This window comes from Gossypium hirsutum, chromosome A05 (genome assembly GCF_007990345.1).
Source record: "Gossypium hirsutum isolate 1008001.06 chromosome A05, Gossypium_hirsutum_v2.1, whole genome shotgun sequence".
Lineage (NCBI taxonomy): Eukaryota > Viridiplantae > Streptophyta > Magnoliopsida > Malvales > Malvaceae > Gossypium > Gossypium hirsutum.
Window position 1 is genome coordinate 10780280 of NC_053428.1, and position 19423 is coordinate 10799702.

Sequence of the window (19423 nt, forward strand, 5' to 3'; positions counted from 1 at the left end):
CTTATTCTCTTAATTAATCTTTACTTCATATCATTTTTATTATTTTTTTATAAAATAACCCACATGTAACACTATTTAAGTCTTCTAAGAACCACACCACCTAAGTTTACTAGGTTTTTGGCCTACAAAAATTAAAAATAAATAAATAAGATAAGATTTGAAATTACCGCTTATCTTTACCTTGTTGACTTCCAGCACTGAACTTAGTTAATGGAAAAAGATTTGAAACCTTTACTATACATATTTTGAAATGTGAGGCTTTACTATACATATTTGAAACCTGAGTTTAGGAAGCAAATTGTATTATTATATATAATTATAATATGTAAGTTTCTTGTTTCATTTTCGATGATTATATTTTATCTAAATTAATTAATAGTGAAATTAAAGAAAAAAAAACAATGTCCCAGTATCAATTTAGGTAGTCCAGGTATATGAGTTATCTATGATTCTAATTGCAAATTATGGTCGTCCCCAATTATAATATGTAGAACCCTACAATTAAATCAAGCATATTGTATATTTATAATGAACGTGCCATCCATATCATAGAGAGACAGGTGGAGAGAAAAATAAATGTAGTCCATTCCATCACCAATGGACTATATTATGTCTGACTATACAATAATAACAATAATAATAATAGAGCAGAAGCCTCTTCAGTCTTCTCTATTGTCTCAACTCTCAACCACCCCCACCCCAACCCATATAAGAACAAAACAATAGAAATAGTTAAGTACAGTTTATACTTTACAGCTCAGCTCGGCTCGGACACCGCTTAATATTATATTACTAGTATTAATTAATTATATCCCGAGCGGCAGCATTAGCCTGAAACAAATTAATAATGGCGTTGTAAAAATTGGGATGTGAAAGTGAATTAATTTTGATGGTCTAACGAACATGAAGACGGAGTTGAAGAAATTGTGGTGGCGGAGGCCGATGAGGTTCTGGGCGTTGCCGCCGACTGCTTCTGCTTCAACACCACCGTGGGGAGGATGCTGGTTTTCCTCCTTTCTTGCTCTTTGATTAACTCACCTCCCATCATCTCCAGTTTCTCCAAATTCGTCACCTCACTCCTCTTTTTCCCTTTGAAAAGATGCGACTCCACGTTTCTTTGACCTAGCATCTCCTTTGTAATGCTCATCACTGCCTCGCTTTTACTATTTGGCTTAACGTTAGGGGTCCCCTGAATTCTCACGTACTTGCTTCCATTTCCGCTTCCTCCGAATGCCATTGAAACTGCTTGATCAACCTGTACATATGGTTCGTTAATCTCAGCCATGGGATGTACATTTTAGCTAGCTTTGATTAATAATATGTTTCATTTTTCATATATGTATTAAGATTCATTTTTGTACTTACCATATCGGAAGCTCCCTCGCCGGCTATTCTAAGAAACCTTGTCGGCGCGGGAGTAAGAGTAAGGTCGCCGGAGCCGGAACCGAAACCGGACTCTCCATTCCCCAAAGATAGGACCAAAAGATCCTCCACCCCATTACAAAACGGGAACTCCTGCTTATTATTCAGCACGTGTGTTATCGCCGCCGCAGCTGGATTGTTCATGGCCACCCCACCTTCTACCGCCAGGATTTTCGTCCTCTCATCCACTGACTTCATTCCTACTGCTCCCACAACCGTCGGATCAGCCGACGTTGCGTAACACACGTCTTTCATCTTGAAATCATAGCCGTCCATTTCCAATGCATCAGCGCGGGAAAACAAGAATGGCGCGTTGGAACAGAGATCGTAGCAGGGTATCAAAATCGGCTTCAAGGTATCTTTCAAAGTCTGCTCCCCGAAAGTTTTGCTCAACAGTTTCTTCACCTTCGATGGACGGAAAAGTCGACGGAATATTCCCTGAGGCGAGGAGGGAAAGAGTTTCCGACGGTTTTTCAGAAGGAACTGAAGAGCTTGGTCTGCAGTAAAAATGGGAGCGCCGTTTTCAGCGCGAGTAAACAACAATGCGGCGAGAATCGCACCAGCACCAGAGCCTGCAACAACGTCGAAATACTGGGCAATGACAGCATTGGGATTCCCCGACTTTTGACGGAGAAAAGTCTGGAGGGTAAGGAGGGATTGGGCGGCCAATATACCATCGGAAAAGCTCCCACTGTCAATGGATAGGATTCTTACTTTCCCGGAAATCTGATTTCCAGATTTCAAGTGATCTTCTTCATGGGTTTTTGCAGCAGCATTATTCTCGTGATCACCGAAAAGAAATTTGTTTTCAAGGATGGAGAAGATCTGGTTAGTAAGGGAGTCGACTTCGTTAATTAGAAGAGCCATCTGGTCAAACAATTAAAGATATGAGAATGAAAGAGGTGTTTTACTTTTAATTTGTTTGGATTCAAGATGGGGAGAGAGAGTGGGAATTGGAATTGAAAGAAGTAGACAAGTTGATTGGACTTTGGAGACCTTACATATATATACTACATACACGGTGATGGAATTGGAAGAAGAATGAATAATAGATAAATTTAAAAGGAATATAACAAAAAAGAGTAAAATTGTCGACTGTTGAGGAATTCGTGCGTTTACTTTTATTATATTTTATTATAAAGGAAATTGAGAGTGAGAAAGGAAGAACCCAGGAACATTCTTTTCACTGAAGATTAATCGGCGAGTTTTTGTTTGTAAGGAATTTTGACTCGCTATGCAGTTAGAATTTAAATTAGAATAGTATTTTTATTTAGCGTAAATTATACAAAATAGTCACCCATTATTAAAATTTTTTATTTTAGGTACTCAAAATAAAAATTTATAATTTAAATATTCATGTTATATAGTTCGGTCATTTTAATTACTCCAGTTAAAATCACAAGCTGACATGAAAGTTAAAAAATGTATAATAATAAATTTAACTCTCAATTTTTACATATTATATTAATTTAGTCATAATTTTAAAAAATCAATCCTCAAAATTTACAAGTGTTCTTAATTTAATAAATATATAAAAATACATAAATATTTTCAAAAAAATATAATAAAAAATTTAAATTTTATATTAATATTAAATAAATATAATTATATTAATCTTAAATAAAATAAATTCCCCTACCCTGTCTCTCTCCCTCTCCTCGTCCTCCCGCTCCCGTCTCCCTCTCTCTCTGCTGCTAATCCTTAATTTGCAGCAGCAGTCGTAACTAAATACATATGATCTCTTCAGCTTACCTCTAAGGCTCTAACTAAATGTAGCTTCAATGAATGTTAGTTTCCTCTAATTATTTCTTGTAATTCCCGGACCACTTTATACCATTTATGTTGAAGAGATTTAGGACTTGATATATATATCATTTTGTAGCTTAGCTTTGATATATATATATTTCTTTAATTTTTTTAGAAGTAGGATCAAATTAAAAATATTTATAAATTTTGAAGATTAATTTTTTAAAATTATGACTAAATAAATATAATATATAAAAGTTGAAGCCTAAATTTATTATTATACTAATTTTTAAAATTATCATGCTTTTTGTGATTTTAACCAAAGTAACTAAACTGGTCAAATTATGTGACGTAGGTATTTAAATTATATTTTTTTATTTTAAATATCTAAAATAAAAATATTCGATAATTAAATGACTATCTATATAAATTATCCTTTTATTTATGGCATTGTACTTTTAGTACTAAAATATTATGTCCTTTGTTTTTTTTTTAAATTAAATTTTTATGCTTTTGCATTTGGACTGTACCTGGTCAAGCTAATAAAAATAAAGTGATCGCTGCATTCATTTTTATTTTTATTTTTTCTTCTCTCTGATCATGGCCTTCCTTAAGTTTGAAATTTTAAATTCTCCTTTTATTTCCTTCCTTTTTCTTTTACTTTTCTTTTTCCTTCTACTTGCTTTTCTTCTCCTTCCCTCATTTATTTTTTAAATTGCAGGCAAAAAGAAAATTCCATATTTTAAATTAAAAACGTTCCTTTATGTACTCTCCATTTTCCTCCCAAAAAAATAGTGTTTTCTACTTTTTATCCCTGTTTATAATTTATATTTAGAGTTTATAGTTGTCCTTTCTAGCAACACTTGTTGGTGATAAATATGATTTTTTATTTATATTTATTTGATAAATTAGAAATTTTATTATAAACTGTTTTTATTTGGATGAAATAGTGATTAAATTTCTTCTTAGATACCTATTTAGTACAAGTTCAGATTGTATTACTCTCATCTCCTATCCTTAATGTTGTATAAAAAATATTATAAACAAAATAAAATGTACCAAAAATTATTATTATTTAAGAAGCAACATAGAGAAATAATTATGAATTATAAGGACCTGCAATTGCAGTTTGAACCCTATGGCGAACCCTTATTTTGCCAAGTAGCCCGCCACCTAGTTCGCACTCTGCCTGATGTGTGTTATTCGAACATCCCAATCGTGACCACACAGATCTTTTATATGACTAACCAAGGCCAGATTATTTGAAGCAAACTAGCCATCATTCAATAGTTGAACAGCCTGGGAATTATCACATTCCACCCCTATCTTCTTGAAGCCCTCCTCCCAAGCAATAGAGAGGCCATGAAAAATCCTCCACAATTTCGCCTCTAACACTGAACTAATTCTGACATGCTTAGAGAAACCAACTAGTTAGTTCCCAAACTCGTCCCTGATCACGTCACCTACAGTTGAGCTACACCCTTCCAAAGTCATTGCCCGTCAGAATTCAACTTAATCCAATCCTTAATTAATTTATATAATATATATTAATGTATCCTCTATTTTTATTTGAAGATTCATGGATTCGAAATTGCATCTCCTAATAATGTCGTATTTAATTCTTGAATTCAACTTCACAATACATATACAATCAACCATTTTTATAACAACCCCAATTGTTTAGATTTTGTTTGTTATAGAAAGGTGTATGTTATACACCTATAACAACATATTATTATAAAGAGATAATCATTGTAAGCTCATCATAAATTTATATCGTGAATTTTCATCAAATAAAAAAAAGAGAGAATTACGTTAAAAATGAAAGAAAGTGGGAATCAAATCAACAAAATTAAAAGAGGTATAATATGCAACTTAAATCTAATAAGTTTAATTAACCAATAATCATCGAAACAAATTAATTAATTTACTATGAGTTACTAAATTCTAGTAATTAATTTATAAATTTATGATGTTTCAAATTCATAGTAAAATATTTAATTAAGGAACTTAATAGTTTATCGAATTAATATATTTAGTTCTACTCATCATTTCCATTTAATTAAATATAATTAATAGCTTTCTTGAAGTTAAATTTAATCATTTTATTGAAAAAAATATTTTAATTAAGATCATTTTTATTTAATAAATGATAATTAATAGATTTTCTTATATGAAATATTTATAATTTTACTTAAAAATTTAGACAATGTATTGTTATAGAGAACTAGTTTAATAAAAAACGTATTTTATAACTAAAGATATTATTGTAAGTAAAAAGTTATTATAAATAATTAAAATAAAACATAAAAAATCGATGATTATAAAAGCTTAACTATTATAATAAAATGTTATTATAACAGGTAATTATTATAGATAATGGTAGATTGTATCGGACTACCATACATCAAATGAAACTATTTGCGGGATATGAACTTTAATAATTACCAAGATGCTAATAAATATTGAACCAGATTATATTCCAACGATATATGTTTCTTTGATAGGAAATCTATAATTTATGTACAATATTGGAAAAGGAGAGAGGGTGTCACAAATTTCTATACATAAAACTCCACACACTCGTAGTCCGTACACAAGCATTTCAAATATCTAATGAATCAAGCAGTAGAATCTCCATATTTCTTTCTTTTTAACCATTAAAATAGCCGTGCTATTTAATGGATGGTACCCTACAAAGTAAAGGCCGTGGTGGTGGTGAGAGAAAAAATCCCAGTAGGCCCATGGAAGATCATGTGCTATTGCTCTCTCTCTATTTTATGGTGGACCCAACATAAGAATTATTTGATAAATGCATGTCTGGATTGTTGTACCGACAGTTTTATTACTAACTACTGCCATCAATAATATATATTTATACTCTCTATCCTCTTTTTTATCCTTAATAATTTTGGTTTTTGCCTTGTAAAAATATTAGTAATGCTACTCATGAATAAATATTGTGGATTTTATTAGTCTATGGGTCCGTACGACAGCGTAGGACTAGGGATATATGTCTTCTATTTCATCCATTCTATCTATTTCTATGCCCATAGTTTTGACTCTCTCTTGGAAGTTTCAATTCGACACATTAGTCTTTTCCGTCAGATTTTTAGTGTCCACATTCATCATCATATCTTACAACTTGCCACTGCAAATCTTTTCTTCTTTTCTATTTTACTCCTCTTATTTTAACCAATTAACACTAGTAATGAGATATTTTGAAAATATGTATTTTTTTTGTCAAATTTAATTCATTCGTCACCCATGCTTTTTAAATAAAGGTAAAATAATGATTATAAAATATGTTTATTTTTATGAATAAATATTAAATACTCGAACACATGATTAAAAAATAAAATAAACAATCACCAATGTTTTATAATTAAAAATATATAAATTTTGTACATTATCCTATCAATAATAAATTTTATGATTTATAATATTATAATTATTATAACTTTTTAAGCTTCTTTATTTTGTAATAATGTATAGTAAACATTCATTCTTTTAATAGATATGAATCGAATCTATTTTGAAATAGTTGCTCGTAACATGTGCCTATAGCATGATAGAATTAATGTTATGTTATACCGAATGTGAAAGTTAACAATAATGATTAAAAAAGTAAATTTTATATTATGTACGAGATATCAGAATTGAAGTTTATTCTTTTCCTCATTACCTTACGAGTTTGTCACTTGCCAATCTCGCATATGCATGAAGCTACCTTATTATCCCATATAGTCAATCCTAAGAATGATCACATAGTTGAATTTCATAAGTATATTTGTTCCAACCAATCAACCTGCCCATACTTTGATCAGTAAACATTTTTCTATTTCGAGTTGGTTTAGTTCCGTCCAAAATTTAAATTAATTGTAAAGTAATTTATTAATTTTAATATATTTAAGTAAGTAGGCAGGGCAGGGCCTTAACCCCGCCAATATAGAAAATTTGTCCCTTTAGTTATTTTAAAATTTATAAAATTATTAATAAATATAATGATAAAATTATAAATTAATCTCTAAAATTTTATTATTCAAATTTTCTCCCTTAAACCCTTTAACAATACAATCATCATATTAATTATATTGAACCAAAATTTAAAAATTGAACTCTTTCCAAATCTTGATGTCTAGATAAATATCCCATTAAACATCCTTTGAAGTTAAGTGATATATATTGATGCATGTAATGAAATTTCTTTTAACAAAGTATTCACCTATTAGCTCTTAGTGCAAGTAATTATAAGTTAAATTGCTTACCATACAATTAAGTAATCTCATGAGATTAATTACAATCTACCATGATCTTGGAATACTACTTGAATGTAATGTTAACCTGATCATAATAATAAGTTTTTAAATTTCATTTACAAACATATTTATCGAATGGATAGATACATGCAATAACAAAAAAAAAAAAGTTTCCAAGTTTTTTTTTAATAAATAATTTCGTTCATATGTTGGGAGAATCCTATATTCCATTATATCCAAAACAAACATTCAGAAGAAGAAGATCTTTTGTAGGGGGTAAATGTTATGAAAATTAAAGTGATCATTTTTCTGGACAGCTAATGAAAAATATATCAACTATTAATTAATATCTTAGATTGTGTTAAGCAACTCAAACAATTATTAATTTGAATTTATTTTTTTTTATAAATAATGAATTTATAATGTAATTGTATAAGATGTAGATTGTAATGAACGTGTTTAAAAGTAATTGATTTTCATTTAAGTCAATTCCACTACATATATAGAAATTTATTTTAATCAAATGAGACGTTAGACGTGAAAGGGAAGAATTAAGGAAGCATCATTTTCTTTTCCATTTTTGGTTTTTGGTTTACATTCTTTTTATTTTATTTTATTCTATTATGATGTTGATTAGGAATGATTGTATTTGGGCCTTGCTCGACAAAAAAGAAAAGAAAAGGAAAATTTTAGTTTAAGAAATCATATTAATGTTAATAAAATATTAGAGTTTATCATTATCCAAATAATTAATAAAAAGTTAGAATATTTAAAAATATGACAAAATATCATTAAATAAAATAAAAATAGTGAAAGATTTATAAATAAATATTAATAATTTTATTCGAACATAATTAATTATAAATAAATGTTAAAACCTTAAATTCAATATCCTAAATAATTAATGTTTAATTATATTTAATATATTTATTTATATATATTTTTATATTTTTTTAAATTTATTGATGTTGTGTCATGTTACATGAAACTTATGTATCAATGATACATTAAATATTATTTCTAAAAATAAAATTTAATTTCCTTAAATTAAAAGAAAATTAAGGTGACTGAAGAAATTTGGATAAACTTTTGATTATATTAAAAAAGACATGCATATTTATCACATAATTTATTGTGTTTAAATATCAAAATAACATATTAATAAGTAATGATTAGACTCTTGGAGGGGTTTGACTTGAGTCGAAGCAATGCAACAATTAATGAATTTATATATTGAGACTGTTAAAATTATAAATTGCAATAAATGAATGTAAAAGGGGAAAAGGGACAGTGATCCTACTCTTCCCCTTACCTCACGGCATTTATTGCTGTTATTATCTTATTATATTATTTTCACACGCACTTCCCACCAAAAAAACTCAAGCTCAAACTCGGCGATCTAAACTTTATAACACACTTTCTTGGCTGTTTCTTGGCAGATCCACCGACGCTTAGCTTCATGCATCTCTCCCTCTCCCAACAACAAAACAATCAGTCACATTTTCTATATGCAAAAACTCGGTTGCAATTTTTTTTCTTCATCCCTTATCTTTAGTCTGAAGTATAATTTCAACCATTATCTACATTCTTCCTTCTATTATCCCATTTCTATTCTCTCTTTAAATAATTTATATGGGATAAAAAAACAATAAAGATAATCCTCATCAAAATTCCAACTTTGTTTTTTTATTATTAATATTAAACAAATTGAACTCATATTTATCAGTTTAATTTGCTCGTATTAGAGGTCTCAAATTTAAGCTGGCAACTGAAAATCAATGTTATTAGTTAAGTTGATGAAAGGATTTATTTGACATGAATTAAAAGTTTGAGGGTTATATTACGAACATTTTAAAGAATAGAAGGGAGATATGATGATTAAATGAAAGTTGGAGGCGTAATTGAAGGAAAAGTCGGGGGAATCAAGGGGGGGATATTTGTGTAGGGGCGAGTGGGGACACCGCCAAACGAGGCGGTTGGTGAGTGAGATAGAAAGAAAGAATACAATACAGAGTTATTTGTTGCCCACCAACCGTTGTCGGAATCGGACCACCCTCTTGTACCATTTCCATCTTCTCAACACATAACACAAACAGTTAGTTTAACAAAACAATAATAAATCATTGTTATTTTCATATCTGTTAATTATATTGCATCTTTAATTTTTAATTTAACTTATCCAATAAAAAATATAATTATAATTAAATAATTTATAAATTAATTCAATCGTTAATTTTTTTATTCTAATTTTTAAAGTCCAATTTTTCACGATTTTATGATTATTTAATTTATATTCAATTCTAATCACCCACGTTCAATTGGCCGGTCTAATTGTATTCTAACATCACTACTGATTAGCGTTGGTATATTTATTATGTTTTATACATCTGAAAAAGATGGTGCTTTTTCTTTTTTTTTTTTTTATGAAATCATGTCTTTAGGTATATGGTCATTTAGGTTATTTATTGTCGAATAATAATAAATAATATTAGTGATTGTACTAAACATGGGATTTATTGTTTTAAATACTATAATATATAATGTTGCTTAATTTATTAGTCAGTTGTTAAAGTGAGTAATATTTTTTTATGGGAATTTGGACATAAAAGTGACAGTAAGCTTAACACCTAAATATTTGTATTAATAATTTTAATATATATTATTCCTTTGATTGGGATAGGATGAGATGAGTTGTCCAATTTAGAGATTGTGAGTAGCACTGTATACATACATGTTGATAAGTCTTACTTTTTTAATATTATTTAATTAAATTGATTAATTAATATATATGTTACGATTTGGCTGAACAAGTGAGTTGATTGCAAGAAGGTTCATGTTTAAGAGAATATGGATTTTTTTAATAGAGATTAATTAAAATAATGGAAAAAGACAAATGCTAATTAATCAGTGATACATAAAAACGACAAGACATCAAACAAACTTACTTTTTGAAAGTTCATTCAAAGATAAAAATACAAGTAGTGTACTACATATCTAATTTAAAGATAGACAGGTATTTATCAGTACACAGATTTGATTCTGGAAATAAAACTAATTAAAGTTATTTCTCCACCACAAACTAAAATATCAATCCCCAAATGGAATGCATTATGCTACAAATTTTATTTTCTAATGTTTTCTAAATCTTCTGATACATTGAACATGTTTAGACAAGAAGTGAATCCATCTACATGAATCAAAATTATTTAAATTTAATTATAAATAATTATTATTATTTTATATAGTAAATGATTCAATACGTCGGATTAATTTGAGTTTTGACATAAAATTTTTAATAATCAATTTATGGTTCCTTTTAACATCAATACTACTACAAAACTATTAATGAAACATTTTATAAATTATTTACTAATAATATTACAAAATATCTCATTTTTTATTTTCGTATATAATATATTCATGGGAAAAAAGAGTTGATAGAGAACAAAAACACTATCACTGTATTAGAGGTAGTAACTGTAGGACAGACCAAACTGTATACAAGTTGGTGACATAACGTGGTATCAACAATTAATCGAGGTACCATCAATCGGAGAAAATTTAACATTAATTAAGTTTCGAAAGAGTAAAGATAGATTTACTATTGGTCTGTTAATAGCAAATAAATTAGATGCATACTTAGTCTTAGAGAATGGGATAGCCATTGAAATACTTCAAATCCAAAGATATGAGTGAAAAAAGTAAGATGTTTCATTTATGAAAGAAACATTCAATTCAACGATGCATGCAAGCAACGATCATTAGCAAAGCTGAACAAATGATGGTGAATGGTGAAGGCTACATTGAAGCCTACAAGTAACATTTGCAATGAGAAAATATATGTGCGACTGGCATCACGTAATTCACCTAATATGCGTTATATGCTTTTTTTCTTTTTTTGATAAATTTAAAGGTGTAAAAGTTAAGAGCCATATACTAACGTGAAAAATAAAAGAGGCAATAGAAATTATTTGAGGTGATAAATAGAATTGTTGAAAGTTTAGGGTTAAACCAATTTTATGTTAAAGCATTTAAGATTTTTGTTATCAAATCCGACCTATATTACCAAGGCAATATCTAGACTCAACCATTTAGAAAAATTTATCAAATAATAACGAGAGTAATTAAGTGATTAACGCACAGTTGCCAAATGGGCCGTAGGGTGGGCTTTGACCTAGAAGCTTTTTTGATACCGAATGAAGGTGGTAGTTTCAAAGTTGAGCAGCAGGTTTTAGTCAAAATCCTAGCTACAATTCTATTTTCGAGTTTAAAAATATATAAAACTAAATGCCCAAACTGCCAAGTGGCACTGAAATAAAGAGAAATGTCGTCTAAGGGCTCTTTATTCAATTATATCTTGTCTCCCTCTAATCACAATAACTTACTTCATCTTTTCAACTTCGATTAAAAGTTCTCTCAACACGTACAGCTTTAACCCTATTAAAGTATTCTTTCCTCCAAATAAAATTTTCTTTGTAGAATGTTTCCCTGCTCTTTAAAACTACTCCTAACCTCTTGGTTTAAGAGGGGTTTTCCCGTAACTGTTTTGTCTATGTTATTAAAGCTTGCACTCCATGTTAGTACGAGTTCTCTCGCCTGTTTATAGCTCCTATCAGATTAACTTTACTACCCTCTACACACATTTTATCACCCTTGTTCGTAACATCTTCAGACAATGTATGTAATGTAGTGTAATTGGTTCCTCACATCCATGCTCAATTAAATTTGTCAGCCCATGTTAACGCAAAACCATACTACCTGAAAAATAAATATTCAAGAGTCTCGAGTATTTTAACACATGAAGTGAATAATATCAATTGATGGTAGAGTACTAATTAAAATGTTTATTGAACAATTGTTCCAAAGTCAAATATCATTTATCTTTGGTTTCGTATCCATGAAATTTTACTTTTCACAATGCTTCTTTTCCAAAGTGTGTTCAAGGATCCATCTTTTCTTTTTAATAATGCATCATGCTTGCTTTGCTAGTAACACCTAATTGAAATGCCTAACCTTCTTTATATTCAAGCCCCCTTTTTTTCTTTAGCGTAGAAACAAAAAAAAAATTGAGTGTCGAATTGAACTTTCTAATCTTTTTAGAATGATTTCACTAAAAGCCTTTTAACATTTCTATTAATCTTGTCACAAATTTTAGACCAAAATTTAAGACAAAATATTTTATAAATTGGGAGGTCAAAGAGATTAGATTTGATTAATTTAAGTCTCCCATCGATAGATAAAAGATTCGACTCTCACTTATATAATTTGCAATCTATTTTAGAGAAGATAGACTTAAAGAACGTATTTTAGGTTAACAAATATTGTCAGTTCAATTCTAGATAATTCTCTAGTTTAAAATATATGAAATTTGTAAACTTCTTTAATTTATTTCAAATTTCTTTTTGATACAATAATAACTCAAATCTAAACTATTTTTTAATTAAATGAATATACAATCAATAAGTCACGACTTAAGTTTTATTTTTTAACGTTTTAACCATAACAATCACTCAATACTAACCATAAATTTAGATTTTTCCCATATTTAATTGTTGCCTTGCATGAAGGCAATTCTTATCTACCACTTCTTTCACCACCCCTCATTCCTCTTTATTGATATGGAAAAAAAATGTAATTGTCATCCCGAAAGAAAATGTAAAGGTAGGAATGTTTCCCTAATTATTTTAATAGTGTGAATCCTCTTTCCTTCTTCCACTCCCAATTACTTCAAGAACAACACATTGTGGCATAAGATGAACATGTATGAAGATAAAATATCTCCTTGTCACAAACCCCTCCTCACTTAATGATGATGTTAATACATCTTTCATCAAATCCCAAAAAAGATAATACATATTTGACAAAGTTCTAATTAATCTTTTTTTGTCAAATTTTAAAGCTCTTAGAATATCACCTCTTTCATTTTCATGATTGTTTGTAATATGTCTGCAGTTTGCACCAACAAAAATATCATCACATGTTTTTCTATTATGAAAAAAGTATTTTTGAATTGATAAATAACTTTATATTTACAAGTGAATGTGACTTTTTTTTTCTTAAATGGCAATTTTATTAATAAAAAATGCAGAGCATTAAAAAAAGTAATTATTTTGTTTGTGGAGTAAAAAAACTTCACAAGTAAGTTTAAAATGATGTTAAGTGTCTTTATTAATTATTAAAATTTAATTTTATTATACTCTAAAAGTAAATGGCAACAACCCACATCCGCTTATGAAATTTTGTACTATATTAACATCTTATAAGATAATTATCCTTTTTTTCTTCACAGACTATCTATTAGATATACTATCTAAATGGAATGTAAAATCCTTAAATGTATCTCTTTTTTCTCAAAATTACTTTCTAGTGAGCTTCTGATTATTTTCTCGTACACCCATATTTTTCTATTTATTTCTTTTATAAGATTGAAGTTTAGGTTTAGATTCATGGGCCATAATGTTTCTTTTGATGGTGCGAAGCCCAAACCTTCATCACAAGGCTTAAGTTTTTCGCAACTCCCAAATCTTCTTTGGTATTTTTCATAATTTTCTTTTATCTAAAGATTTTAGAAATAATAAAAAATTTATTTATAGCTATATAATATTTTAAATTTGTGTATTATTTTATTTTTAATTTTTTTTCAAATTTTCAGCTGATTTATATATATTGTAATTTGTTAAATAAGAAAGTTTAAACCAAACTAAATATATGATGTTTTATACTATCTAATTTTACATGATGTTTTATACCATACTAATTTTTAAAATAAAATAAATGTATGCTATAAAATCTTATATAATCTATAATTTACAATTAATTATATAACTAAAAATGTTATGTGAATAAGTATATGGAAAGGATGAGATGAATTTGACTTAAATCCACCTGACCCAACCCATCTCAAAGCCCATCCATATATGGTTGGAACATGGAACAACTCGGTGCATGATTTATTAACTTTAAAAAGAAAAAAAAAATCTGCCTCATTTATTCGAATATATTAATTAACTCTATACGCAAGGTTTGTATCACTTAAGATGCAATTGATTGATATTCCTTGGATGAAGTTCAGCATACAAAGACCTTTCAAAAAAAAAAAAAGTTTAGCATACAAGACACATAAATGATAAAAGTTTTGGTCCACTACTTTTGTCAATAACAATGTCTTTCTCATTTATTGGCTACTTCTCTGAACTCTTTCGTCTTTAATTCCGTAAGAGACAACATTCCAACCCATTTTTTCCTTCCTTAAAATCATTAATATTCCATATATTTAATTGTATACGTGGATAATGGAAGAAATAAGGAATAAAAAGTGGCGAGGTTAAGGTTGTTGGTTCATCAAGTGTAGAGTTAAAAAAGTAAGAGAGTGAAGTCGAGGAAATTGTAAAAACAAATAACGTAGTTGCTGATGTGGTAAAAAAATCCCTTCTTTACCGTTCTTTTGGATATCTACGGGGGAAAGATCTCCCACCTATAATGCCACATCACTGATAATTTCAAAAACATTATGTATGGGTTATCGTCAAGCATGATATTATTTAGACATTCTTTTTATTAAAGTAATACGAGATTATTACACTCCAGTGGTTCCTTGGTGATTCCATTTGAAAATAGAAGTGTTCCAGCTAAAAGCGAGTGGCCTGACAAAATTAGAGATGCCTGGATGATTGGTCCTATAATGACTAACCGGACAATTTGAGGTAGAACTTCATCTGTAAGTTCTTCTTAAGGAACCTTTCACGGTGCCACGTGTCCAAGCCAAATAGACAACTATATATAATTCAAAGTATCATCACTTAATTAGATAATGACACATCATTAGATTAAAATTAAGTGTATTTAATTTTATTTTTTTAATGATATGTTATCGTTTAATTTATTGATAACGTACTTCAAATATAAATTAAACTCGAATTAGAAACTCATTTGCATTTTGCTAACTTGATTATACTATATATTTATTAGTAGGTGTTTTGCGAGTTGATGTCAACTCAATGATAATGACAATATAGAATGATCACAAAACAATAAAAATTCACTAATATTAAAAAGCGAATGATACAAGAGGAATTTCGACTATTTTAATTTGAAAAATTTGAAAATACAATATCATCTACGTGTAAAATTTTAAACTCATATCGATAAATAATTTTTTATTAGATAAAATTATGAGATTTAAAAATATAAATATTTATTATAAATATTGGAATATTTAAATAATTAAATATTTATTACAAATCGTTTTAAAATTGGTTAAATCGATTTTGCATAATTCTACTTGCTAGTCAACAACAACCTTGGACTGCTGAGCATTCAATTGCCTGACTCCACCTCATTGAAACTTTGGAAGAAAGCTGGTGGTCGCCCTACGACAACCGAATCTCGGTGTGACGTTTATGTAAATTCATTAACAATGTGATTCCAATTTATACTAATCCTTGCGCATGGTGTTATGTATCCTCTTCTCCGTCGGATGATAATGGAAAAAACCACGTTTGCCCGGGCCCATTCATTTATTTGTATTTAATTATATAATATATGAATATCAAGATATGTTTTTTTTCAATAAATTAACACTGTCACTATAAAATAGAGTTTGTCATATTTTAATCATTTTATTTATTTTTTAATTTAATTATTCTATTTGAAATAATTGTTCGAACTAGTTATTATTATTAAAATTTTTGTTAATTCACTAACAAAATACTGAAGTAATAGATGACATTCTTTTTTTTACTTTTAACTAAAATTTAGAAAATTTTCTATAATTAATTTAAAATATTTATTTCTTTGTACTGCAAAAATGAAAAAACTAGAATCCCAAGTCCATCTTAGAGCTTCTTCCATTGAGCCATATTTGTGGTACTCATCAATCAAAATAATTATAGCAAAGATATTGGATTGAAATTTTGATATTTTAAGCAAATGGCGTGCAATATTTTGTGCTTTGATAATATCATACAATATTTAAGAAGTTCAAATTAATGCATAAAAGTGTTATTGAGATTTTTGTATTATGAATTAAATTTTATTCTATTTTTTTTACTAAAAATTAAGTAATTTAGCTTTTTTTTACATTAGATCAAAAAGTAAATTGATCATTTTGTTAAAAAAATTTTATTTCTACTATCAAAAATTGGTCCATGTATGTCAGCATGAGATACATGTGATATACCACATGCCATTGTCTGGTTATTTCGTCAATCAGGCCAATTTTTAACAGTACAAATAAATGAAATTTTTAACAAAAATGACCAATTCACTCATTGACCTAATATATAGAAAATCAATTTACCCATTTTGTAAGTTAAAGAGGTAAAATACAATTTAACTCTAGTTCAAGAACTCTGTCATATTTTTTTGAATGAAATTAATATTTCAATTTTATATCACCATTACCCATAAGAAATTGCATTTGTGTCACAAATACAAATAGAATAAGCAATAGATAGTTAGATTAAAATGAGTTATGAATTGAACAGGTTTTTCTTTCTCACCAACACAATTTTTGACCTTGATATCCCTTCGTTCTTCATTGAGCTTTTGATAGTATTAGACTAAAATGGGTTTTTTTCTTTCTTCGCGTTGAAATGATTAAATTATTACGTATTTTTTCTCGTTTTGATATTGATGTCGGTAATGTAAAGAAAATAATGTATATTTAATTGTTGAGGATTTAGTGGGGGCTGTTGAATATGTAGTGGGAGCTGTTACTAGTATAAATAGATGATTGATTTCTTTACCTTTCACATTGAATAGAAACACAATATTTTGAGAAAAGCATTCTTCTCCTCTACTTTTTGTACACGATTTCTTTATAAACTTAGTTGTTTTTTATTCCTTAATCACTTTAGAGAAATTTATGTCTGATAGTTTAAGTTTTAAGTGGGATCAACTGTGATTCTTTCAAACTTTTCTAGGAATTATTCATATTGTAATTTCCCGAGAAGAATAATACCAATCGAATTCCATCTTTCTATATTCGAGTGTATGAATATTAAATAACTGTTTTAATTTTGGGAGATGACGTCCACTGTAAGGTTACATCGATTAGGACAAATTCATTTCTAATACAGTAGATTTATCACGGCATAGTAATTTCTAATTTTATATTTCATTTTTTTTCCAATCAGTACTAATATATTTATTTTGTAGTATCTTATAGTTCAATCAACCGGTAATAAAATGAACTTGTGTTATTTTACCCAAAAAATCCCCTATGAATCTCTCTCTTGAGCAGTTGACTCTTGAACAGTTGAACTACAGTTAAAAAGCTTCATTTTACAGTGATAGTGAGATAATGCGTAACCTAAAATTAATTTTATATTTAAAAGAAGGAAGGGAAGAAGAAGGATCAAACTTTGAATTTATAGTTGTTGGTTTTTTTCCTTAAGTGTAAATTAGGGATTAAAATTTAAATTACATGAATCAGTAGGAATTCAACACGTGAACTCATTATTAATAATATATTTATCTTTTGTTTTTTTTTCTTCTTCTGTACAACACAAGACAATTTGATGTAGTTATTAATTGTTTTTAGTTATTATTTTTTGAATTCCGTATAGACTGTTTTATTTCACTCTTTTAAAAGACTAATCCACTCAATACCAAAATTGAAAGAAATTAAAGAAGTTTTTTAGTTTTTTTTATAAATCTTTTTATTTTACTTTTCAATTCCATTTGTAACAGACTCTTGTTAGGTTAGTTTAATATTACGAGTTTATTGATATCAATTCATCAAACTATATATATAGTCATATTTTTAAATCACTCGTATCTATTTGAAGAAGTTTACAATTATAAATACAATACAAATCATAAACATAACATGTCCAATCAATTAAAAATAGAATAAACTCAATATAAATCATAGTGGACTGAAAATCAAAATATAGCCCAACTTAGACTAAAAAAAATTGGATTGGGTCCACGAATGATATCCCTTAAACCCATAATAACATAGGAAATAACCATCGCATAAAATTTGCTCATGGTATAACTTGAATTTAGGTATAAGGTCCTAGGACATCAACCTTGCCAACTCAATGATTAATGGCAATCACAATTCACATATACTTTTAATCATCAATTTTATGTTATTATTAAGGGCACATTTGGTTCAAAATATGTGAGATTATTTTGATAATAGGATTACCAAAATGTAATATTACTTAACACATTATTGATCATATTAAATTATCATGTTTGGTTCATTTAATTAAAATATAAATTTTTATTGTTTAAGTGACGAAATGTAAGATTACTTAGAAATATATTTTAAATTATCCATTTGTTATAAAAACTGTTTTTTTTTTAACAAGTTTTGTTGGTCAACATTAGGAAGATATTAATATGAGAACTCATCCATTAAACTTTAAAACTTGGTATTCCCCTTTTTATTACAAAAACCTAAATCTTAAACTTAATAGTAGTATCATAATTAATATATTATTTTTTCCTCTCAGGTACTAACCTCGTCCCATTTTTTAATACACTAAATCTTCATTTATTTTGTTTTTATAAAAAGTGTTTTATACAAATTTTAAATTTGGTATTTACATTAAATAGGATAATCAAGGGAGTTTATAACCACGGAGATAGATTTGTTTTAGCATGGTTATTTTATATTCAAAATTGGTTAATTCCAATGCAATAAATTTACATTTTAATTTTGGTTAATTTTAATATTGTCTAAGTTCGTTAAATAAATCGGAACAAGAGAGTTTATGATCGTAGAAATAAATGAATAGATTCTCTTGAATTTTAAATCCTTCGCGTATTTTGTTAAAGAGAAGGAGATTTGATCATTGGTTTTGTATGTTGACACCTATGGATAAAGAGAAATAATAATATTTTTTGCGTTAAATATGTGAAAACAAAAGGAACGTAGATTGATCAAGTGAGAAAAGCGTAGAAGGTAAATACGGATGGAGTGATTAAAAATAGGAGGGGCTAACATAATATTGTGGAATCAATTGAGACTCTTATGGACA

The 19423-nt window shown here is 28.1% G+C and overlaps 1 protein-coding gene across 1 annotated transcript; it reads right to left on the reverse strand.

Annotated features, from left to right (window-relative positions):
* Positions 1–501: 501 nt before the first annotated feature.
* LOC107958505 (patatin-like protein 7) lies at positions 502–2528 on the reverse strand. Its single transcript, XM_016894305.2, has 2 exons — positions 1366–2528; positions 502–1255 (listed from the first exon to the last, which is right to left on the reverse strand). Exons 1-2 carry the CDS (start codon positions 2287–2289, stop codon positions 881–883), a joined length of 1299 nt encoding a protein of 432 aa, XP_016749794.1. The 5' UTR covers positions 2290–2528; the 3' UTR covers positions 502–880.
* Positions 2529–19423: the final 16895 nt, after the last annotated feature.

Excerpts from the sequence above, each read along its gene's own strand:
- LOC107958505 (XM_016894305.2), bottom strand. The coding sequence starts at position 2,289 with ATGGCTCTTCTAATTAACGAAGTCGACTCCCTTACTAACCAGATCTTC. Across the intron at positions 1,256-1,365 it reads GCGAGGGAGCTTCCGATATG|GTTGATCAAGCAGTTTCAAT; the intron begins GTAAGTACAAAA and ends CCATATGTACAG.